The following is a 26,095-nucleotide window of genomic DNA, read 5'->3' as shown; positions in this document are numbered from 1 at the left end:
GGGTTCCATAAAGACCTTCAAGTTGATCAACAAGGAAACATTGTCATGCAGTCTTTGCTTAACTGTTTCCAGCAACACTATTCCTTAAGCTGAAATTCAATTTAGATAACTTGGGGTTCATTCTTTTTCTGATTCTATATTTCCTTTTGTGTGTTTCGCCATTATGCACAAATAAAAACTGAACAGAGTCTAGCTATGTCTTGCTTTCATAATAACTTTCCTACTCTCCTTGATCTGAAATCTTGGTGTCATCTGCTCTTCCTTTCCCTTTATATTCTGACCCCTAAGTGGTATCTTACCTCCCTACTTTTCCCTACTTTTACCACAGCCGAATTACTCCTCTGAAATTAACACTTTCATCATAACTCACTCCTGCTTAACATCTAATGATCTTAGTCTTTTTCTTCTAAATCATATTAAATTTGGAATTCAAGTCCTTTTCTCTGATCATAATGTGAAGAACTTTCACTCTTGCCAACTTTTTCACTTTGCACCCTCTTTCTCCCTAAAACACACCTGTCATTATTCACTGCCATCCTTTCTTCCTGATTATCCAAACCATCTCCATTCTTTTTATGACCCAAGTCAGATCTCATCTCTTTCTCTAGCTACATCAATTTTACTTTCCCCCCCTTAACTCCTGTGACATTTATTGTTTATACTTAAAATCACAGGAACCTAAAAAGTAGTAATTGTATTTTATTTCTTTATTTTACATGGGAGGAAACTGAGGCCCAGAGTTTGTCTTGTCCAGAGTTGCATGGCCTGAACAGCAATTGATCCTTTGTCTTCCTAACTACTACATTATGAAGCCACTACACTTACATCTCTGCAGTATTTCTAGGAGTTATCAAGTGACTTGGACAGTAAACTAAAGCCTTGAAGGCCTGCACATATGTGACTTCTTTGTGACTTTGGAAGAGAAAAGGATATTTGGAAAATGAACAACTAACTAAAAGTATATGGTATTGATATAAGATTCAGGATTATAGTTTAAGATAAATGGAAAGATAGATTCTTGGATAGAGACATTACATTCCATAAAAACTAGGGAGAGACTTCCCACTTAGATCAAGAGACTCAACCAAGGGTTGAAAAAGAGGGAAAGGGAGAAAAAAATGGGATAGAAGAATTGCCTATTAGTTTAGAGATAATAGTAATGGGGGTTTTGGGAAGAAAAGACTTGATGTTTTTACATTTACATTTTACAAAAATACATGCATTGAATATGGGTCATAAACATCATGCTTGAGATTTTTATTTCAGATTCAACTCAGTGTTACTAAGATTTGGGAAGACAGTGCTTATAACTTTAGTACATCAGTGGAAGGATGTTTTGTTCAAAATAAATACAATAGCGTGTCAGTAACTATCAAGAAAATCTGTACCTTTTATATAAATCTGTTCAATTAAATGGGGGGATCATGGTAGAGAATGTGTGGCTGAGCATAAAAGAACAAATTTATTTCATTGTAGGGAAATATAATATGGACCACCCAGCTAGAAGACAGTTTTTTGATACAAATCACAGAATTAGTTCATATACATGATGAAAGACCATCTCCTGAAAATTTTACTCCACTAAAAGGAGAACAAAAACCAAATATTGACTTACTGACAAGTGTACCTTTTAGATGATGGCAGAAAAGCTTTGATCCAGTTCTGACCAAGTAGGAAGTAGTAGGAGACTGAAAGAAGTGGGAGCTGTAAGATAAAATGACAATTAGCCCAAGAAAGGAAATTGAGTATGGCCATGACATAGCCTTTGACTTAGTAAAAAGTGATTTCAAAATCTACAGAAGTATGGCTTAAGAGTGTAAAAGGGAAGCTAGATCCAAACAAATGAATGTTTCAAAATAAAATTCTAGTGAAGAAATTTAAGACATCAAAAGAGATTGATATGGCTTTCTAATACTCTTAATAGTTTCAGAGTCAAAAAGGAAGATAGAATCAATAGAAGGTAATCAAAGAAGATGGCAAGATAGCTCTAAGAATGCCAAAAAGGCAACAACTTGTGATTTTCAATGTACCATAATAACCTGAAACTTATGATAAAAAAGCATATTTTGATTTTTAAGTTTTTTTGTTATTTCAAGGTAAACCTTATTTTGAGCATTGGAGAAGTATGACAGAAACAGAAGCAAGATCTTCAGGCTGGAAAGGGTAGAAAAGATTTGATTGAGAGGGAATTGAAGCTGTTAAAATTTTCAGGTAAAGAGATGTTTAGAATTTGGGAATGCTAAGTTTCAAAATTACCTAGGGTAGGATAAATTTTTAATAAGCATGTGTATTGAAAAAAGCTTGTAAATAGAATAGCTGAACTATCGTAAGGCTTTCAAGGATTTTGGAAAACAAGGCTGGCATTGGCAGGTATAATAGAGTGCTAGAACAGGAAGAAAATTTATTAAGTGTCTAATATACTGCCTAAGCACTTTATAGATATCTTGGGACTGTTGTAGGTATAGTTAATGTAGATTTCAGCATGGCATTTAATTCAGATTCTTCTGGACATGCTAGGTGGGGGCTGGGCATTGTATGATAGTACAATTAGGCAGATTCATAATTATTAGAAGTCCTGTACCCAGAGAAAGTTAACCAGCAGATCCAAGTCTTCCTGGAAGCCCATTGCTGGCAGCATATTTTGGTGATTTAGCCTAACCTCTGTTTTCAACACTTGTATGAAGATTTTGGTGGCATGCTTGTTAAGACTGGAGATAGCATAATACTAATATTGACTAAGTACTTAGTTGGGTGACAATCAGGAGCTAAAAAATTCTGGTCAGATATAATCTGAAAAATAAAAAAGGGATAAATTTGTAAAGTCCTACCAGTAATTCAGAAATATCAACTATAGGATAGGGGAAGATAGCTAAGCAGCATTTTATTTGGGGGGCAAGGGGGCAAAAAAAAGTTTCACTTCCAAGTCTCAGTATGTTAAGGCTATCAAAAAATTAAATTAAAAGAATTGAGTCCAGGGGTAGCTAGATGGCACAGTGGATAGAGCACCAGCCCTGAATTCAGGAGGACCTGAGTTCAAATGTGGTCTTAGATACTTAACACTTCCTAGCTGTGTGACCTTGGGGAAGTCCCTTAACCCCCAGCCTCAGGGGGGGAAAAAGAAAAAAAAAAAAAAGAATTGAGTCCAGGTTGTAATCCCATCATATACTTTATACTAAGCAGGCCTCTTCTAGAGTATATAGGAAGATAAATAAGAACAAATTGAGAGAAGTTTCAAACATGTTGGAATAGTTAATGAAATTGTGGTTTTGGGCATGGAAAAGAGATAAGGGTTAGAATGAGGAAGAGAAGGTGCTAATAAGAGCCTTCAAATACTTGTAATAGGGAGATTTTTGTTTATTTATTTATTTTTTGTGAGTCTTAACACTAGGACCAATGAATGGAAGTTACCAAGTAGCAGATAATAGTTAAATATAAAGAAGAACTTTACAAAAAGATCTATAAAAATAAAATACACTGTTATCTTAAAAGTAGTGGATTCCCTGTGTTCAAGCAAAGACTGATTACTTAATAGGGATATTGTTGAGGGAATTCAGCAGGAAATGATTTCTATATCCTGCAGCCTGTAATTCTGTTATACACACCACATTAATAGTTAGACTTAAGTACCAGAGAACAGTGACATACATTTTTCTTGTCATATAATTCTTCTCTCTCTCCCTTCCTACTTCTTTAGTATAAGAAGTTCATTTAATAAATCAGATAATCCATATCTATTGAAATTTGTTTCTTTCAGTGGGCATTCCTACAATTAAATGGTGTGGGGCAGAAGGGGACTATAATGTCATGGTGATGGAGCTTTTGGGACCAAGCCTTGAAGATCTCTTCAATTTCTGCTCAAGAAAATTCAGTCTGAAAACTGTCCTGCTACTTGCTGACCAGATGGTAAGAAATTATTTTTGATGGGAGTAAATTAGGTTTGAACCACATTGTAGGCATTCAATAAATATTTATTGGTTGGTTGTTAATTTTGGAATACAGTTTTTTCGTTATTGAAAGACATTTAGGGGAATTAATACTCTATGAATTATTGATAATGAATAAAGTATTCAGTGAGGATTCTCTTTCTCTACCCATCTAGAAGTTTTAGCACAAGCATTTATTCAAATTGCATGGGACCTCCTGTCCCATTCCTGATCAAATTTTTCATTCAAATTAATTTTTACCGAAATTTCAGTGCTAATTAAGTTCATGTTCATTAAAAGATCTTCCTTTAAAATCAATCTTTGATGCCCTAACATGAATAAAGGTGATTGACTGCCAGGGTAATGCCAGGAGATTGTAAACTCTTTCAAGGGCCACCTGTATATCTGTTGTCTTAAAAACTTAGCCTAGCTAAGTTCAGAAAGGCTCATCATGACAAGGTTGGCCACCAGATAATTTTTCTGGTTTTTTTTGGCCACAGTAGTAGTCAAGATGAGAAAGAATCGTAATCTATATTTGTGAGAGGAGTACCTACACTGAAAACAAGGCTCTTTGGAAGTATCCAAGTAGTAAGTGCAGAAAGTTCTTGCTTCACATGAGGGAACATTCCATTAGACCTCTACAGAAATGTAATACAAATTTGCCTGGAAGCATGAAGAAGGGATAGAGGAGGCTAGCATATAGTTCAAGGACATTTGGGGCCTGAGACAAGAGAAGCAAGAGCAAGAGGAACATATGAAGACCTGGCCAGAACCAAGAAGAACACACAGGACAGACAAGCGTGAATATCATGTGGACCCAGAAAAGATAAGGCAGTATTCAAGGAAAGCTGTGGTCACACAAGAAGATGGACACACAGGCAGAGAGTGGAGTGCAGAGCGAGCAAACGTTCTCAAGCCAAAAGCCCTAAGCCTGGTGGCTGTCTTTCTGAGTCCCTTCTGCATTCACTTGGAGGGAGATTTTTAGAGTTTTGTTTTGATTGAGAAGAAGGGAGGCCACTGATTACTTAGCCAAGAAGAGGAATAGAGAGAGCATAGTACAGTACAGTAAAGTTAACATGAATTTAGATTGGAATCACAATTGGAATGTGAATTTCTTTCAGAATTTTTGTAATGTGAATTTATGTAAAGCAAAAGCTGTGTTACAAGATCTCTGCAGATTGCTTGGTATTAAAGGACTACTGTGTGCACAATACCCTGATAGTCCTGATAGTCCATGCTACACAACTAATATGGTTTCAAGTTCAGTCCCACTATTTTATTTCTTTTTTAAAATCAGTTTTTACTAATATTTTCATTTTGTCATTTCATCTCACTTCCCAGAGTCATTCCATATGTAACTAGTATTTTTTTTTTTTTTAAGGAAAAAAAAATTCCATACAATTGATTCAGTTGAATAGTCAGAAAACATGTGTAATATGCAACATTTGTATACTTCCTACCTCACAAAAGGATAGATTGAGGATGGTCTTTCATAACTCTGAATCCTGCTTGATCATTATAATTTTTGTTGCATTCATTTTTTTACTTTTTTGGTGTGATGTTCTTTCCATTTACATTATTTTAATTACTGTATACATATTTTTTCCCTTGACTGCTCACTTCACTGTGCATGAATTGACAAGCAATTTCCACTCTTCTCTTGTATTCACACATTTATAGCATTGTGATATTCTATTACATTCACATACTACAATTTATTTAGCCAGTTGATGCACATCTGCTTTATTTTTAGTTCTTTGCTATTACCAAAAGTGCTGCCAAAAATATTTGGTGTACATAGGTGCTTTGTTGTGTTTTCCTTGAGGTATAAGCTTAATAATAAAGTTTTTGGTTTCTTTCCACTTGCTTTCCAAATTGAATATGCCATTTCACAACTTCTCCAATAGTGTATTAGTGGACTTGTCATTCTACAAGTCTTCCATCATTGATTGTAGCCATCTTTTGTCATTTTGCTTATTTCGAGGGTGTGGTATGTGAAACTACACGGATGCTTTGGTTTGCATTTCTCTTATTAATGACTTTTGAAGCATTACGTGTGGTTATAAATATAGTTTTCAGGGTTTTTTTGTTTTGTTTGTTTTTGTTTTGGAGAACTGGTTATTCCTTTGACACTTGATGGAGAATAGAAGTTAGTCTTAAATATATTTGTCATTTATATCTTAAATAACATGCTTATCAAAGAAACTTGATATAATTTTTTTTTTTAACTACAGTTCAACCATTTCTTATTCTTGGTGGTTTAGATTTATTTGTGCAAAAGCTTTTCAGGTTCATCAGATCAGAGTTATTTAATTTTTTATAATGCTTTTACCTTTCCTCTGCTTAAGAATCCATCTCCTATACATATATGTGAGAGTTATCTGATCTATTTCCCTTGTAATTTTTTCAAGGATGATCTTTAATATTAAGCTGATATATCCATTTATAATGTATTGTAGAAAATGTAATGTTCTTGTTTAAGCCTAATTTCTGTCAGACTACTTTCCAATTTTCTTAGCAATTATCATCACATAAGGGGTTTTTCCTTAGGTCATTTTCTATTTTATCAAATATGATTGTTGATTTCTGTTACTTATTCTCTTGACTAGCCTGTTCCATGTTCTTCTCCCTTTTCTCTTTCTTCAATTGTTTTCAATCATATCTGAGTTCTTGTGACCCCATTGGGGTTTTTTTTGGCAGAGACTGGAGTGGTTTGCCATTTCTTTTTACAGATGAGAAAACTGAGACAAACAGGGTTAAGTGACTTGGACAGGTTATACAACTAGTCTGAAGCTGGATTTGAACTTAGGTTTTCCTGACCCTAGGCCTAGATTCCTATTCATTGTTCTGCCTGGCTGCCCAAAATGCAACTTTGCGAGGATAAGGACTGCTTACTCTATTCCTTTTTATTCACAGATCTAGCTTATAATAGATGTTTTTTGTTATTATTGTTCAGCCATATCTGACTCTTCATGACTCCTTTTGGGATTTTCTTGGCAAAAATACTGGAGTGTTTTGGCATTTCCCCTGATTCTAATCCCAATGCTCTGTCTACTCTTCTCCATCTAATTGCACTCTCTTCTTTAACAACTTCTAGATGGTTTTGATGACTAGTAGTAACATTTGAGATCTGGAAAATGGTATTCCCAATTCATTCTTAAACTCTTTTATCCTTTCCTTTGATATTCTAGGTCCTTTTTTTCTGAAAGATTTTTTTTTTAATTTGTTTTATCAAATTCTATAGTGTTCCTTTATCATAGCATTAGAATGTAATTGATTTTGATAGTTGTCATTTTTATTATATTGGCACAATGTAGCCATTCACTGAAGGGAAATAACTTTGTAATTGAATCAAAACAAGTCTGTGTGCTTTGGGAGGTTGATCTCCAAATATTTTATGCATTTTGTAGTTATTTGGCTTTGGATTCTGTTTTTGCTTCTTGTGTTTTGTTATATTGAAATCTAATTGATTTTTGAAGATTTTTTTTTTTTGTAGCCTTCAATGTGGCCAAAGCTGTTGTCTCAATATTTTTGCTGATTTCCAAGGATTTTCCAAGCAAGTCATCAACAAATAGGAATAGGTTTTTATATGCACTTTACCTGTCTTTATGCCTTTAATTTCTTTCTCTTGTCTTAATATTGGTTGCTAGTATTTCAAGAAATATATCAGATAATACAGAACTAAAAAGTATCTTCAAAAAGTCCACACATACACACCTTTCAGCATCACATGGAACTTTTACAAAAAACTGACCATATGTAGAAGGTAGAGATATTACAAAATTTTTTAAAAAGACAAAATTATTATATCCTTTATAAATCATAACTCAAAAGGCAGTAACTGGTCAAGGGACCACACCGACCCAAATGAATATCTAACAATAAATCTTAAATAATAAATGGGTAAAAAACAAATCACAGAAAATACAGTTATATAAAAGAAAATGACAAACATACCAAAGCATTGTTGCTTCGCTTCTTAATGGAAAAGTTTCAAGTGTCTCCCTTTTGTATATGATGTTTGCCTTTTGGTTTTATATGGATTTTTAAAATGATATTAAAGAAAGGTCTCCATGCCTATACTTTGTAGAGTTTTTAGCATAAGAGTTGTACTTTATAAAAAGCTTTTCCTGAGTCTCTTGAAATGATTTTATGTGGTTTTGGTTTGTTTTTGTTTTTTGTTTTTTGTTTTTTTGATGTTTTGATTCTTAATATGATTATTTTGATTGTTTTATTAACTTTGAACCATCTTTGCATCCCTGATATAAATTCTACTTGGTCATAACAAATATTAATTTGGATAAATTTCTGTAGCCCCTCAGAATTTTGTTTAAAATTTTCATGTCAGGGGCAGCTAGGTTGCGCAGTGGATAGTTGCACCAGCCTTGAATTCAGGAGGACCCGAGTTCAAATCTGGTCTCAGACACTTAACACTTCCTAGCTGTGTGACCCTGGGCAAGTCACTTAACTCCAGCCTTAGAAAAAAATTTTTAAAATTTAAAAAAAAAATGTTTTTTTCATGTCATTGTTCATTGAAGACATTGGCCTATAGTTTTCTAGTTTGTCTCCAAAAGATTAATTTTTGAGAATAATTTGTGACATAGGAGTGCTAATTGTTCTTTAAAAGTTTGGATAGAATTTGCCAGTGAATCCAGGAGTTTTTCTCTGATAGTTCCTTCATAGCTAAATATGTTTCCTTTTCTGAGATTTAAGATCTTTGTCTGATTTCTGATAATTTAGGTATTTATATATATATATATATATATATATATTTAATTTAATTTTTTTTTTTTTTTGAGGCTGGGGTTAATTTTTATATTTTTAAAGTTATAATTTTATTTTTTTGTTTTCTCAGTTTTGTTAGCATATAACTGAATACTATGTTCTGAGTTTTCTTTTTATTCTGGTTTTGTTGTGGTTTTACCTTGCCCATTTGCTACTTTGTTTTTGATTTTCTGTTCTCTACTTTTTGGTTAAATAAGGGTAAGGATTTTTCCATTCTCTATTAGCCTTTTCAAAGAACCAGCTTTTAACCGTAACTTTTCTATGGATGTTTTGTTTCCAATTTATTTCCTCTCTGATTTTTATTTCCTTTTCTGTCCTTAATATAGATCTAGTTTTTGACTTTCTAATTTTAAAAAATGCACATTCAATTCATTAATCCTCTTTTTTATTTTAATGTATGTTAATATTTTTATGTAAAGATTTTAATGTATGTTAAGATTTTTAAGTCCTGAGGACTATTTTAGCTATACCCTGGAAACTTTGGTATGTTTGTCATTTTCTTTTACATAATTGTATTTTCTGTGATTTGTTTTTTGACATACTTATTAAGATTTATTGTTAGATTTCCATTGGGTCTGTGTTTGTGAGTCAGTTACTACTTTTGAATTACGATTTATAAAGGATATAATAACTAATCTAGTCTTTTTAACATATTTTGTAATATTTCTGGTTTCTACATATGGTCAGTTTTTTGTAAAAGTTCCATGTGATGCTGAGAGGTGTGTATGTGTGGACTTTTTGAAGATACCTTTTAGCTCTAGTTTCTCCCACAATTTGTTCAGTTCAGTTTGTTATATTTTTTTTACTTTGTTCAGATAGCATAATGGCAGCTTCTGCTTTTTGTGTGTGTGTCTTTGTTTTTTAAAATATATTTCTTGTAAGCATTATTAGATTGTAGGGTTGGTTTTTCTTATCTAATATGTTGTTTTTTCAATTTACTCTTTTTTTTTTTTAAGTTAGTTTTATATTTTCCTCTCCCTCTAATAATTTTTTTTTTTCAGGTTGAAAAAAAAAAAACCTGAAAAACCCCCCTCTTTTGTAAAAACAGTACTGTGCTGTTTGAGTTACTTGACCTAGATCTTTAAGTTGATCTCATTCCCACTGGTTCTCCCTTTGATCTTGTTTCTCTCATTTGTTATTCCTGATTATTTTATGGTTTTGCTTATTCATATTCCCCCATTTGCTTTTATCCGGTTATAAAATTACTTTCTCCCCTCCTTTTCTCTCCATCAAGTGGATTCTTCCTTTTTCTCTTATCCTTAGTGTTCCCTTCATTAGATTTTTTAAATTTTAATTTAAAAATTTTTTTTTTATGTGCCCCTCTCTGTCTTCATTATCCATGCTCTCTATTTTAAGCCTCTGTTCTCCTGATTCATACTTGCTTAGTCTCTCTGTATTCTTGATGCAGTCGAAAATTCCAATGAATCCATCACAGGCTTTTACCTACAATTGTTTTTTGCCACTTCCTTTTGTAGAGCTTGACCCCAGTTTTCCATTTTCCATGTTGCTCCTAAAACAATGCTAGACAACAGGTGTCAAGTGCACATCCTCCTTCATTAGGAGGCTCACAACTACTCTGCACCCTCCTCAATTATTATTCTCCCCCGCTTTCTCTCAAAGTCTCCTTCCTGAGTTCATGCTTTTCCAGTCCCTCAGTGACATCCCCTCAAGAGATCCAATTCTCCTCCTGAGGTAAGGTGAGTAAATTTTGAAACATCAAATCCCCTAGAATACACTCGGCTTAAGATCTCCATTCATCTTCACCCATAGGAGCATTCATCAAGGGAATCCTTTCATCCCCTTTCCCCCTCTTCCCACCCACTACCCTGCTAGCTCTTTAACCATTCCCTGACCTATCCTCCTTCTCTTTTTGGTGTGTGCTCCCTCTGTAATGTAGTTCTAGGAAAAAATAACACACAAGTGAACTTTGGTTCACTTATAGACCATATCTCAGGGACTTTCACTATTAACTCCACTAGAACTCTCCACCTTCAGCTTCATCTCCTTGTATAGATTTGAGAAGTCTCTTACTGGTCTCTCAGCTGACTCCTGAATTTATTCACTGTATTTGCATTTCTGTTAGGAGTGTTTTAAGAAGCAAATAATTTCTAGTTCTAATTTTCTTTTTGAAAATGTTTAAAACAACTTTTTATTTAATGTTCACCTTTTTTCTTTTATGCTCAGCTTTGCAAAGTAGACCACTCTGGGCTGTATCCTGAGCTTAGAATACATTATTCCATTTCCTTCTAGTTTTCTAATAGATTGTTTTGTATTATCAGAATGTCCTCTTTTTATTTGAAAATCCTTCCTCTGATAACTTTTTGTTTCTGGAGTGGATGCCCCTCAGTTGGGAAATGGCTGTTATGGTATATGAAGATAATGGTATATTATTGTTCTATAAGAAATAATGAGCAGGCTGATTTCAGAAAGGCCTGGGAAAACTTATGTGAACTGATGCTGAGTAAAGTGAGTAGAACCAAGAAAACATTGTACACAGTAACAAGATGATTATGGGATGATCAACTATGATGGACTTAGCTTTTTTCAACAATGAGGTGATTTAAGGTAATTCTAATAGACTTGTAATAGAAAGTGCTGTCCACATCCAGAGAGAACTGTGGAGATTGAATGTGGATCAAAATTTTCACCTTTTGTTGTTGACATTGTTTGCTTGTTTGCTTTTTTTCCCCCTTTCTCATTTTTTTCCCTTTTTGATCTGATTTTTGTTTTTTGTTTTTTTGCACAGCATGACAAATATGGAAATATGTTTAGAAGAATTGAACTTGTTTAACCTATATTGGATTGCTTGCTATTTGGGAGGGGGAAGAGAGAAAGGTGAATGTTGGAAACTATCTTTGCATGTATTTGGAAAAATAGAATACTATTAAAAAAAAAAAACTTTGTTTCTGAAATGAATTGTTAAATTTTAATGACTATGTGTCTTTGGAAGTTCTTAGCCTTGGGGTTTTTGTTTTGTTTTTTGAATTCAATTGATATTTCTTTTTCTATGGCCAGAAATTCTGGGCAGTTTTTATTATTTCCTACATGATATTATTTGCTTATGTTTTTCTGAAAGATCTGTCATCCTTGGAGGTTGACTATGCATCCTGTCTTCAAAATCAGTATGTTTTGTTTGTATAATGAGTGTATTTTCTTCACTTCATATTGTTCTTCATTTCTGGATGTTTATATTTCCATTCTCTTGTTATTTTTTTGGGGGGGGGCGGTGATTTGCCATCACAGATTCTAGTTTTCCTATTTTGTATATTACTTTTCCTGTGCAGGTCAAACCTCATGTTTTCTTTTGAACCTCTCAGGAAGTGTGTTGTAGTTACATGTTTTTGTCACATTCTATAAGGTCTTCTGTCTCAAATCATTTTCCTTTGTTTTGCAATATTCAGATATCTGAATTCATTTACTAGACCTGGAGGGCCCTGTTTCCTTCTGTTATTAAATGAGTTACTTGTTGCTGAATCTTCTTACATTCAAGGCCGTTGAATTTTCTTCCTAAGATCTTGGTAATTTTAGTCTTTTTCCTCCCTTCCTGATTTTCCCTTTTGCACATTTCCTGGCTTTGTCTTCTATGATATCAGGGTGTTTCCTTGAGGGCTGCATTGCAGAGTTTCTCAGATTCCTCCCATGCCAGGTAATTTATGGTTCATCCACCCAAATCTCTGCCTCTCCCTTCCCCCTTCCTCCCCAAATTGACATTGGGTAGCAGAATTTTTCCCCAAAGGAATGTTGAGCTCTTTATTTGCAGTTTAGTGGAGTGCTGTATATTCACACACGGCTCACCTGATATATCCTGCTAGCTATTTGTTCTTCAGTTCTTTGGTCTAGCACCAGCAGTTTAGAGAATTGATATTGGTTGGTACTATGGGATTTTACCTGGCAGGTCAGAGTTCTATAGCATTAGTGCTATAGAATTGTCTGCAGCAATGACAATTCCTGCATGCTTTTGATGCTAAAGGGCTGCTGGAGTACTTAATGTCAAGTAGTAAACTTTGGCAATCTGGAGCTGGATCTCCAAGGTAATGAAGAAAGAAGAAAGGGGGCACCGGAATATGGAGGGAGATTTTATTGCAAGCCCTTAAGTCTTTGCATTTGCTCACCTGCCCTTTCTTACTGTTGATAATTTGGGAACCAGAGAAAAAAGTTCTAAGGAAATGGGATCAATGAGCTTCATAGGTTTTGTTTTTAATTTTGATTCTTCTTCTTCTTTTTTTTTTTACCAGCTTTTGGCTTTTGGATGTCCCATGACCATGGATACAGCTAAAGTTGTTTTATCTTTGCCACATAATTTCTGGAGAGGTTTAAGAAGTCATGAAGATGAGAGAAAATGTCTAATTTCCAATCTTGTTGCTCATATCTTAATCATCTCTTTTACTTCTTGCTTATAGATTAGTCGGATTGAATACATTCATTCGAAGAACTTCATCCACCGAGATGTGAAGCCGGATAATTTTCTTATGGGACTGGGAAAAAAGGGTAACCTAGTCTATATCATAGACTTTGGGTTGGCCAAGAAGTACCGAGATGCTAGGACCCATCAGCACATACCCTATCGTGAGAATAAAAACCTCACAGGAACTGCTCGTTATGCCTCCATCAACACTCATCTTGGCATTGGTGAGCCTGTGTGAAGTATACTCTTCTACCTAAAAATCTAGGAGTCATTGACTTAAGAGAGCCTTCTGGACTACTTATTTCAAATCAAATGTAATAGCTATTAATCTGTGTTCTTGGGCGTCATCGGAATGTGCAATCTTCAAAGTTTATGGATCTCTGTGACCATTAAATCCTTGTGGCAGATAGATTGTAGCTTCTGAGTGATTAAATTGAAAGCATTTTTTTTCCCCAAGATTTGAGGGACTAGTGACTGCTTTTTATTTACAATCAATCAATTAGAGCATTATTGTACCCTGGTCTAAGGGTTATTTTTCTTAGTTTAGGATAAGAGTGGCAATTTATTATAAATCCAAAGGACTGAAGTTTTATTGTAATTTTTAAAGATTTTTTTTTTCCTCCACAATGTGACTTTTAAGCATTTACTTTTGAGTTTTTTTGTTACCTTTTAAAGAATGTAGTGAATGAATGCATTTTTTCACATATTTTTCTTTATACTTTTTCTTCAGAACAATCTCGAAGGGATGACTTGGAGTCCCTGGGCTATGTGTTGATGTACTTCAATTTGGGCTCCCTCCCCTGGCAGGGGCTGAAGGCTGCTACCAAGAGACAAAAATATGAAAGAATTAGTGAAAAGAAAATGTCCACTCCCATTGAAGTGTTATGTAAAGGCTACCCTTGTAAGTTTTTGTTGGGGATCTACTTGTTCTGCACTGTTAAATTTCATTTAATAAGTTGTAAGACTGTTCTGTCGTTATATTCTATGGAAGAAGTATAATCCAGTAACAACAAAAAAAATAGTCCAGCATCTAAATCACTTCTATTTTAGTCATTCCTTAGAAACAGTATTATAGAAGGAAACTCTGTCTACAGATCAGAAATGTGATATATTAATGCTTATCACACTTTAACTTATCTCTTTGCTGCTTAAATATTGACTTTCTGATTGTCAAAAATTGACAGGTTTTTTTTACCCAATATGTTGACCTTATCTGTTCCCGAGCATTCTGTTCCCTAGCCCTGCCTCATTTCACTTGTTGCTGAAGTGATTCTTCTTTTCAGCTTCTGATGTCATTGTTCATATCGTATGTGAACAATATTCATTACGTATATTATGAACTTTTGTTCATGTTCTCTGTCTGAACAGTCCTTGATAGCATCAGAGTTTACCAAAATAAATTTACGTTTGGAATCTAAGTCTCAGAAAAATGATGAGTATCTCAGATTTTTATTTATGTTTTAGGTAGATCACGGTTCTATATTTTATGGTTTAGAAAAGTAAAAAATAAATGCAAGCAAAATGTATGTGTGTGGGGGGGAATTGTACTAATTATACTAACATTCAAATAAGGTTTCCATACAGCTTTGAGTTTTCTCAATGTTTTGCAGCTGAATTTGCCACATACCTGAATTTCTGTCGTTCGTTGCGTTTTGATGACAAACCTGACTATTCCTACCTGAGACAGCTCTTCAGGAACCTGTTCCATCGCCAGGGTTTTTCCTATGACTATGTGTTTGACTGGAACATGCTAAAATTTGTAAGTACCATTGTCGTTCTTTTTAAGGACTGGGGCTCACAAATAGGATTTTGCTTTTGGTGTTATTTAGGTAGCATTTCCTATTTTCTACCTCCCTTTTAAAATCACCTGGATAATTATGATCCTAGTAATATTGAAATACTGGAATAAAAGGGGAAGAACATTGGAGTCCTTCAAATATTTATGCTGTATCTGGCAGTCTCCTGACAACCTAGATATATATACCATAGGTCATCACAACAGCTTGGCCCCAGAAAATGGACTAATGAGCCTTGGGAATTGTGTTTCTGCCTTATTTTGAAATACCTATCCAAGTATTGTCTTAATATCTTTCATTGGAGTTTTTATTTCCTTTGCCCATAGTTCATTTGTTTTGTAACTCCCAGTGCCATAGTCCTGCTATCCCTTGTATCTTTTTTTCTCCCTCTGACACCAGGTCAGTGATACTCGGTACAGAACTAGTAAGAATTCAGACTTGCTGATCTCCTACCTTGCGTTAAGAATTCATTCCATTCAGTTATCAACTTGGAACAGGAATTGAAACCCATCCAGGGTGATGAAATCTACAGCCTACAGAATCAAACCTCTTCCTCAAAGAGTACACAAAAACAGGAAACCTTAGAATGACTTTACAAGATGAGAGGGGGCCAACCAATAATGCCAAGAATATTGTGCCCCAGAATTTGGGGTTAGTTTCATTTTTGCCCAGTTTAAGCATCTGCATTTGGGGAGAGTTAGGATCGCTGTTAGAGATCTTGGAAGGAAAATAAAGAATGAAAGAGATATCTTAAGACTGGAGAAAGCCAATTGTCCTGGTTTTGTTTTGTTTGTTTTTTTTTTTTTTAAGGGGAAACAGGGTTGGGGTGTGTAAAGTGACTTCATCCTCAAAAACTAGAATATATTGTTAAATAGGTGGTTTGTAAACATGTTGGAAAGGTGAGTTGTGACCACCTAGAGCCAGCATGGCTTCATCAAAAACAGCCATGTTCAAGGAATTAGAAATTGAATTGGGTACCCATCAGTTGGGGAATGGCTGAATAAATTATGGTATATGAATATAATGGAATATTATAAGTGGGCTGATTTCAGAGAGGCCTGGAGAGACTTACATGAACTGATGCCAAGTGAAGTGAGCAGAACCAGGAGATCATTATAACATGGCAACAAGCAAGATCATGTGATGATCAACTGTGATGGACTTGGCTCTTCTCAGCAGTACGGCGATTCAAGACAATTCCAATGGACTTGGGATGGAAAGTGCCATCTGCATCCAGACAGAAAACTATGGAGACTGAATGTGGATTGAAGAATAGTATTTTCACCTTTTTTTGTCTGTTGCTTTTTCTTTCTCGCGGTTTTTTTCCCTTTTGGTCTGCTTTTTCTTGTACAACATGAAAAATAGGGAAATATGTTTAAAAGGAAAAAAAACAAAACAGCCATGCCAGTCTAACATGATTTTTCTAACAGGGTAACTAACTGGAGGATAAAGAAAATGCTATAAAAATAATAGGTACATTTGACATAACAGGAAGTTATGCTTGTGAAGATGGAGAGTTGTGATCTAGATAATAGTAAAGACAAGTGAATCTGACTTTGAAAAACTGGACTCTTAATGGCTCTCTCTTAGCCTGGAAGAAGGTCTTTATTAAAGGGCATTGGGGAGATCTGTCTTTTGCCCTGGACTACTCATCCTTTTTATTTATTTTTTAAATCAGTGACCTGTGAATGAAGTATACTTATCTAATTTTCAGGTGACATTATGGTGGGAAGGGATAGACAACAAATTGGATGACAGAATCAGCATTCAGAAAAAAATCAGCCTAGAATAATAGGCTGAACCAAATCCTGTGAAATTTTATTAGGATAATTACAAAGGCCTATGTTAGGATTCAAAAAAACAACTTCACAAATCTAAAATGGGGGAATACATGACTGGGTGATAATTCATGTGGGGAAAAAAAAGCTAAAGATTTTAATGGCCTGTATGCTCAGTGTATGTCAATATGATATGGCAGCCAAGAAAGTAAAAGCAGTTTTTAGGATACATTATGAAAAGCCTAGAGTCCAAGACCAGGAAAGTGATGTTGCTCTGTTCTCCTTTCTTGTCAAACCCTTTCTGGAGAAGTCTTCTATACTGAGTATCCTCTTATAAGATGGAGATAGGAGAGATGGGGAGGGTGGTGAAGGGCAGGGGGAGCAACCTGAATGTTGATGGGCATCAAAATCTTGCTCAGTAAAAATTACTTGGAGAACAAAGAGCAGACATTTAGAACCATGAGAGCTCTCTTCAAATATCCAAAGAGCATTGGGTAGGACAAAAATTCAACTTGGTCTTCATTCTTGGCCCCACAGGCAAAATTAGGGTCACTGGATAGAAGTTGCAGAGAAGTATATTTCAGTTTAATGTAAAGGGAAGGACTTCCTTTCTAACAATTTGAGATCCAAAAATGTAATAGGGTCTCCAAATATTGGGTTACCCCTTAGGTTTTTCAAGTGAAAACTGGATGAATACTTTGGGGGAAGGCATAATATATCAAGTATCCTTGGCCAATTTGGACCAGATGGCCTTTAGTATCCCTTCTGTCCTTTAGTTTGTGATTGAGACTAGCGCAACATGGATAATAGAACTTACAGGTGTTAATAGTTACATCATTCATTCATAGATTACATGTTGAGAAACTTATTTTTTTTTTCCTCTATTGGGAAGGGTGGAATTAAATATTTTTATTTTGCATGAATTCTATCTGACTATAATTAAGCGTTTTCCATGAAAGAGTCATTGGAAATTTTGTAATTTCTCTTTAGTGCTATTCCTTTCTTCTAAGAGGGAAAAACATTATAGGCAGAGTTCCTGTTGTTGAACTCCAGTTCTCAAGAGAATGGCATAGGGGATTTAAAAACCTGCAAAACCATTGGGATGGGTGCAGTTGAAAATGCTTGTGAAATCTTCTACTCTACTCACAGTTTGGTTTCTTGGCATGTACCCTTCCCTACAAAATCACTTAAACCTTTTTCTCCTTATGTTTTCTTTCTTTTAAGGTCCTTATTGGTCTTTAAAATTGATTAGCCAAGATTGTCACAGCTTAAATATCTTAAAATGAAATGTGTATGAAAATACTTGATAAACTGTAAAACGCCCTTATCTGAGGTACTGCTGCTGGTAGTCCCCTGGTGGTGGTATTAACAACAGAGAAATATACCCATGGATTATGACTTGAGCCATATTCTTTATTTGCAAAAACAGCTAAAATAGGAATGCAGCCACATTTATCCTCAAAAATGTGTAATCACTTCAGGGATAGCACTTTGCCTTTTCTGTCCTACTTCTTGACATCTGCTAAATGTAATTCACCTAAATAACATCTCTCTTATAATATATATAAATAACATCTAGCTTGATGCTACCAATTCAGATGTTTCTGTACTTTAGCATCTGGTTTCATGCTTACTTTGTCCTGCTATCCACCCTCTCTGTACCACTTTTTTGATTATACTTTGGCTTTTGGAAATCTAATAGTCTATCTAACTTCTCTGTCCTGTTTTTATTCCCTCTCCCCTTACTTCCCCCTCCTCCCCCAAAAGAAAGTCACATCACAGTACATGAATGTTTTGTGTGATTTGCAAGTACAAATAGAATTAAAAGGGGACTTTCATATAATCAGTTATAAGGGATTTGAAAGAACTTTTAGAGCTTTGATCTTGTCTATATGATTATATTTGGGAGTTGTAAGATGGAATTTCTCTTGCTTAGAAAGGAGGGAAAGTCATTTATTAAGCACCTACTACTATGTGGGCTAAATGCTTTATAAATATACAGTCCTATAGGCTATGTATGAGGTAGGTACTATTATCCTCATTTTTCAATTGAGGAAACTTGAAACTTCAGTTGAGGTTAAGTGACTTGGCTAGGATCACACAATTAGTAAGTGGCTGAATCTGAATTTGAACTCAAGGGTTCCTGATTCCCAAGTCCAGCAAGTGCTCTATACTGAACTTTCTGTTGCCTCTCAGTAGTTTAACAGGGTTTTGTCCTTGTGATGACATTAGAAAGTCTCTTAATCTTTCTGCTGTTAACCTCATCACAAGACAAGTCTCTTCCCTTCCCCAAGCCCCCAAAATATAGCTTAATGTTTTCTCAAGTTGCCAAATAATTGTGAAGGAGTCTTGTTAATGTTGGCAGTAAGCCAGGTCTGATAATGTTGACCTTCCTCAGGGTGCCAGCCGGGCAGCTGATGATGCCGAAAGGGAACGCCGGGATCGAGAGGAGCGATTGAGACACTCCCGAAATCCAACTACTCGGGGTCTCCCTTCCACTGCATCAGGCCGCCTGAGGGGAACACAAGATGTAGCTCCTCCCACTCCCCTCACCCCTACCTCACATACTGGTAAGTAAGCCCATAAATAAAAACTGCTTTCCCAAGGCCTTCTTTTAACTCTGTTTATTTTTTTGATTTAACTCTTTGTGAAGGAATTGATGGTCCAAGAACTATGCCCTAGATTTAGAATTTGGGAGATCTTTTCCCACCTCAAGCTCCAACTTGCTCTAGAATCATTATCATATATCATACAAATGATATAACACTTCTTTACTTGGAAAAAAAAAATAATTTTAACAGGTTTTATGTCAATATCAACTAAGTTTATTTTTATAATTATTCCCAAGTTGATGATCATTGTCTGTCATGAAAGTATTTCACAAAATCAAAAAATTTGACTGTTGGATGGTGTCTTGGAGGCCATCTCATAAAACTTATACCCATATGCAAAAGGAATTTCCACTATAATATGCACTCAAAGTGATCATCCAGGATCTGTTCAAATAGCCCTTGGAGGGCAGGTCAGTCCACTTTTGGACAATTCTTATTTGAAAGATCAGGCCTAAATTGACCTTTTTGCAACTTCTACTTATTCATGGTTTCTGGTTTAGCAAAACCTGTTTCTGGTTCTGGCAAAAAGAATAATTCTAATCCCTCCTCCACTTCAGATATTTGAACACACTTGTCACCCATGAGTCTTCTCCCAGCTAAATTTGTTGGTTCCTTCAATGAACTCTATATATCTTCACCATTCTGGTTTCCTTCCTCAGGATATACTCTCCTTTATCAGTATCTTCAAATAATAGTGCCCAGTATTGAACACAGTTACCACCACCATCCCTGAACATGTGAGCTCTTAGGAGAGCAGAATATAAGGCTGTCACCTCTTTGCTCCTAGGATCTCTTGTTTCTCTTATTGTAAATTAGGATTACAATAGTTTTGTTGCCTATCATATCACACTACTGTCACATGGACTTGTCAGCCTATAAACCCCAAGATCTTTTTCAGAACAGCTGTGCTTTCTTTATATTTGTGAAGTTGATTCTTTTCATTCCCAAGTGCAAGTTTACATATATCCCTGGTTACTTATAAGAATCAGCCCAATTCTCTAGCCTGTCAAGATCTTTTGGGGGATGCTAACCCTATTATTAAGCTATCCCTTTGGATCACCTGCACCATTAGGAAGCATATCACCTGTGTCTGTCCATTCAAGTCATTACAGATCCCTGGGGTAATCCACTGAAAAGCCAGGTGATAGGAATATGACAGAGACTGCTGGGCCTAAGAGTCAGAAAGACTGAGTTTAAATTTGTTCTCAGACATTGGCTGTGAGCCAAGTCACTTAGTCACTGTAAGGATCAAATGAGATGCTATTTGTAAAGCTCTTAGAATGATTCCTGACAACACAGTAGGTGCTTCATAAATACTTATTTCCTTTGCCTCCACTGCTCTTTTTTTTTTTTTTTTTTTTAAATAGCTTTTATTTACAAAACATATGCATGGGTAATTTTTCAACATTGACCCTTGCAAACACATCTGCTCCAACTTTCTCCCTCCTTCCACCCCCTCCCCTAGATGTTAAATACGTTAAAGTATATGTAAGGTAAAAATAACCTGAGAAGGAAAACAAAAATGCAAGCAGACAGAAAAAGTAGAAATGTTATGTTGAGGCCCACACTCTCCAATGCTCATATTGGATCATAAACAACTACTCAAGTCTAGCCATCTAACTAGGTCTGAATTCCATCTGATTGTATTCTCAACTATCCAAACATCACCCAAACCTCATTTTTCCATTTTTTTCCACAAGAAATACTTAGCTTATATGTCCATAGCATCCTTCTTATCTATTTTTTTTACTAATCCTGTTTTTTAAAAATAGTCATATTTAACATGTATGGGAATACGTGCCACCTAGGGCAGGGGGTGGAGGGAAAGAAGGGAAAAGTTGAAACAAGTTTTTGCAGTGTGGAAAAATTACCCATGCATATGTTTTATATATAAAAAGCTAAAAAAAAAAATAATAATAAAGTTTTTTCTAGCATGACTTGTCTTCATAGAATCTTTGCTGGCTCTTTGGAATCATTACTTCTTTTCCTAGATATGTACCATGAACTATAAAATCCTCGAGGGCATGCAAGCCCATAAGGGATGGCAAATGCTCAGGAATGAAATTCTGAAAGCAAAGAAAAACAGTTCCACTGAGGACAAAAAATTGATTTTTGTGGCACAAAAGAATATAGTATTAGGGATATTAACCCTTTGAATGAGCTAAGGCTTAATAAGGGAAATTAAGGAAAACAAAATAAAACTTGTTTTTAGCTGTACTACTGGCAAAAGGAGAATCAAAGGAAGGAAGAGGACCTTTGTCTAGGGTAAATGGAATGTTGGTTTAAGAGAAGGTCAAAAAGGCCAAAAAAAACCCTAACCCTGTTTTTAAGCTTTGTATCAACCTGCACAGTTAGGGAGCATATCATTTGTATCTATCCATGGAAAGCCAGGTGATAAGAGTATATCATAGACCTATAGGCCTATAGTCAGAGAGACTTGAGTTCAGATTTGACTTCAGACATTGTGTGCCCTTGAGCAAGTCACTAAGTTTCCTTAATTGTAAAATGGGGGATAATATCTACTTAACAGAGTTGGTAAAGAATTTTTAATGATCTATTCTAGAGCCTTTCCAAACTCAAAATCACTAATCTATATTTGTAGGCTCTAATTTATTCTTTTTTTTTTTTATTTTTTTAAGTAAGACAATATTTGCTTTTCTCCAATATTTATATATATCTTCTGTTTTCCATAGTTTTCAAATACAGGTTACCCTGAAAGAAATTGAGCAGTCATATCAGCCAGTTCTTTCAGGGCCTGAAGAGATAACATCTAGGTTGGCTTACCTGAATTTAATATACTTACCTTGGGTATCAATTCTCCATTTTTATTCTATCATTTCTAATTTAAAGGCCATTCATCTTTGCAGAGAAACAAACAAAAGTTGAACAATTTTGCCTTCTCTATATTATCAATATTCCATCTACCCCAGACAAAGATCCTCTGTCTTTTTTAATCTTCCTTTTGCTCCCAGTACAGCTATCTATCTATCTATATATATATATGTATATATAATTTTTTTTTCCCCTTAACTTCCCTTACTTACAAGCCTTAGCTTATTCAAAGGGTTAAAATTCCTAATGCTATTTTTATAGCACTTAGCCACAAAACTTTTTTTTTAATTTTCCTTTGTCTCTTCAGAATTTCATTCCTGAGCATTTGCTATCTTCCTGGGCTTGTATCCCTTCAAGCATTTTAGTCCATGGGATCATGCCTATGAAATCTGCTTTCCCAGAGAAGTGTGGTAACGCACATGTCTGGTAGATCCCTTGATCTTAGGAATTCAGAATTAATTGTAGAGGGTTGTGTCCAGGTAAGAAAAAGAAGCAAGTTGAACTCCCACACTGATGAGTACTAATATTGTGTCCATGAAAGGACAGTTTTAAAAAAAAAAAAGGAATTCTGCTTTCCCAAAATCTAGGGTGCACATCAGAGTATGTCCAAATTTCTTCCCTTTCCATATCATAAACTGTTAAAATTCCTTTTCTTGCCCAGAAAGTTCCCACCATTCTCTCTCTGTTAATGAGCATCTTATCCACAGTAGAAAACTTCCCTTTGTTAGTTTTTCTTTGCTTTTGAAAAATATTTTATTCCCACTTTGCTCATATGTAAACTGAACTTTTCCCCTCAATAAATTTTGATTCTTTGGGTAATTGATATCTCGGTAGCAGAGATAGAGTAGTTCTGATAACTGCCTCAGGTCTTTCTTATATGATCTTAAGCAAGAAACGAAACTTCTGACCCTCAATTTCTTCATATATAAAAGCACAGGGTTGAACTTGAAAACTTCTAATTCCTGCTAGCTTTATAGTCATGATCCTAGGAATGGATTCTCAGTCTTCCCTCTTTTGCTTCATGGTATTATCTGATTTGAGATTCTATGATTATTTTTATGAAAGAATTTATTCCTAAACAATTTAATATAAAACAATGTCTTTGTGACATATTTGGTCTAATGTAATGCCAAGTTTCATGATATCTAGATTGCTAGTTTAATCAAGTTTAGTTGAGTAAACAGATGCTCTGAAGCGGTTGCAGTATACCAGTGGGTCTTTGTTTTAAGCTTTTCATGTGTCTGATATAAAAGCATTGAAGGAACTTTTTGAACCTGATTTTTTTTTGCTAAATAGAGTTTGCATTCAGATTCTCAGGTGAATTAAGAGACTTTATACTTATAGTTTTACTCAGTTGCTATCTTTTCCCCTAGCTAACACCTCTCCTCGGCCTGTCTCTGGAATGGAAAGAGAGCGGAAAGTGAGTATGAGACTGCATCGTGGTGCGCCAGTCAATATCTCTTCGTCTGATTTAACAGGCCGACAAGATACCTCTCGCATGTCAACCTCACAGGTACGGAATTTGGATATGCCTTACCAGGGGGAAAGTTAGGGACCAAAGCATGGTAATGTGTGTAAATGTGACTCCTCAGTTTTAATCTGCTGCTTCCCCTGCACTGATTAGACAAAATGAATACCCCCTGTATCCTATGTGTGATTTGAGGTTTTGTTCTTTATATCTTTACCTCAAGGATATGAGTGGAGAAAGGCCTATATGTTTTGAATATTTTAAAGTTTTCCCAGATTCCTGTGATTCAGATTTGCAGTTTTCTTTCCAAGGTTGAGATGCAGAAAGGGAATTGGGCTATACCTTAGGGAGGCCCTTTTCCTTAAAGGAGCTAGTAAGCAAAGAATTATGTGAGGAGTTTTCTTATGTTTGCTCCCACTGAGTGTTGTGATTATGTACTCTGGACTTCTGTCTTTCATAGACATTTTAAGCATTTAAATGTTGCTTCTTATTCATATGACAGACTATTATTACAGGCCCTGCCTAGAAGTTTTTGCTTGTTCATTTTGGTTGGAGAAATAAACCCAATAAAGAATAAGACAAGTTAAGGTATTGATTTAAAAAAAAACAAAAAAAACATTAACACCTTGTAGCATGGGTCAGTGTGTAATGAGCAGATGTCCCTTTGCTCTTTGGATATGTCAGGTCCTAAATACACGTTTCAGAGTGGGTGATATATAACTTTCTTTTCCTTAGTATAGTATTATGGAATTGGGTTAAATTTGGTTTTATGACTCCTCTGTATCTTATTTGCTTTCTTCACTAATGAGAACTTGCCCATTGAAGTAAATATGTACTTGCTGCAAGGTGGAGGCAGCAGTCATGATGAAATAGCCTTAGCTCCAAGCCAGTCCTCTGATTTCTCCCTTTTCATCCCTTTATTCCATGCATCTCCTTTCTTCTCTTCACTCTGCTTTGATGCACACTGTGACATATTCCTACCTCAACAAACTAGGACAGATATTTACATTTTTATCAATTCTCCCTCCCCCCATCCCCTTTTCTTTTTTTGTCCCCTCCATTTTTTCTCTTTCTCTTTCCCCTTCCCCCCCTGCAATTCCTGTATATTTGTATTGTCTTTTGAATAATTAGAATAGACTAAAGCAAAATTTCTCTTTTGGTCCTTGGTCACTTGACTGCTTGCTTGTTCACAACAAATGTCCTGTTTTATGTATAGGATATGTCCAAGTCAATTTGAAAGGTTAGCTGGAAGAGTGGTTTTTTTTGGAGATTCTTGAAATGAATCAGTAAACGTTTGCTCTGATCAGTAAACTAAGTATGTTGGGTGGCAAAACATAGAGTGACAAAGAGTAAGCTCTGCATTTATCCAAAATTGTAGCAGTATAACTTTGTCTTTATAGAGATGAAAATTGCTTTATATGTTCCCTTTATTTTTTTTTTCCATGTTTAAAAGGGGTCATTGAATTTGTGAAGGTGAGACACCTATAAGAGTATTTATTTCTGATCATGGCAAGCAATATTGATGAGAGGTAGACAGTTTCTCTATTAGGATTATGAGATCTGGAGAATACTATAGTCATATGGATAGTACTTAAGATTAACTGGATTTTAGATATTGAAGGTATTTTGTTATGTAATCACTTATATCCCACCTCCCTAATCCCAGTACATAAAAGTGGCCTAGTATGCCTTTTCCTGAAATGGTCCAATGTGGAATATAATACATGTTCTAATCCATAGATGATTATATGAACAGCATTCATATTAACTTAAAGATTACTTACTTCCCTGGCACTTTTGGTGAGTGTTCAGAAATTGGGATAAACAGTTGAATGGGAGGAGAACTTAATTCCTGACTAGACTAGTGTTTTGTAGCATGGGTTTTTGTATATAATACTTGTATAGTTGTTTCATATTGTCTAGCAATTTGATCTGCTAACATTTGACCGTAATGTTTAGAATACCTAATTTTAAAATAATAAAACTAATGAAAAGCTTGAATCTGAAAGGAAATTGTAGAGATACATAATCAGTATTTAGACTTTCAAAGATGTACCAATTCTTAGATCAAAGTTTATTAACCTCTCCTGCTTCCTTTGATGTTGACATAGTTAATGTAACAAATATAGGGAGTACTTTGTTCCACCATATTTGATTGGCAAAGAGCCTTTATCTTCCTCCAAAATGGTTTGGTTGGTTGTATATAGATCGACTTTGAGCTCTTGTTCACTTTTCCCTTAACTGACTGAGAAAAAGGGTATTGATGATTGGAAGTCCAGGGATTTCAATATAGGGAAGATTTTTTTTTTTTTTTTTTTTTTATACTAAGTAACAGTAAATGGATAGGCAGCCTCAATGATTATTAGTGGTCTTCATGTGGGACTATTCCTGTGAAGACTCAACATCTATAAATAGCGAGATCAGAGTCGGTCAGTTTTCCTCCTGCAGAACTCTTCTTTCAACATGTTCCATCTTTCTAAGTATACAGCTAAGGAT

The 26,095-nt window shown here is 35.1% G+C and overlaps 1 protein-coding gene across 7 annotated transcripts in view; it reads left to right on the top strand.

The window, feature by feature from the left end:
- The window catches only part of CSNK1D (casein kinase 1 delta), a 78,208-nt gene that overhangs the window by 23,469 nt on the left and 28,644 nt on the right, over positions 1–26,095 (top strand). For 6 of the 7 annotated variants that reach the window (XM_074260505.1, XM_074260506.1, XM_074260507.1 and 3 more), the window contains exons 3-8: positions 3,755–3,903; positions 13,109–13,337; positions 13,844–14,014; positions 14,724–14,872; positions 19,086–19,257; positions 23,505–23,644. In XM_074260505.1, the coding sequence (XP_074116606.1) occupies positions 3,755–3,903; positions 13,109–13,337; positions 13,844–14,014; positions 14,724–14,872; positions 19,086–19,257; positions 23,505–23,644 (1,010 nt within the window). Of the gene's footprint in view, positions 1–3,754; positions 3,904–13,108; positions 13,338–13,843; positions 14,015–14,723; positions 14,873–15,308; positions 16,200–19,085; positions 19,258–23,504; positions 23,645–26,095 lie in introns of those variants that run through there. The other variant, XM_074260512.1, reaches the window with a different exon arrangement.

Source organism: Sminthopsis crassicaudata, chromosome 4 (genome assembly GCF_048593235.1).
Source record: "Sminthopsis crassicaudata isolate SCR6 chromosome 4, ASM4859323v1, whole genome shotgun sequence".
Taxonomy (NCBI): Eukaryota; Metazoa; Chordata; class Mammalia; order Dasyuromorphia; family Dasyuridae; genus Sminthopsis; species Sminthopsis crassicaudata.
Note: the sequence above shows the minus strand (reverse complement) of the source record. Positions and strands in the feature narration are given on the sequence as shown.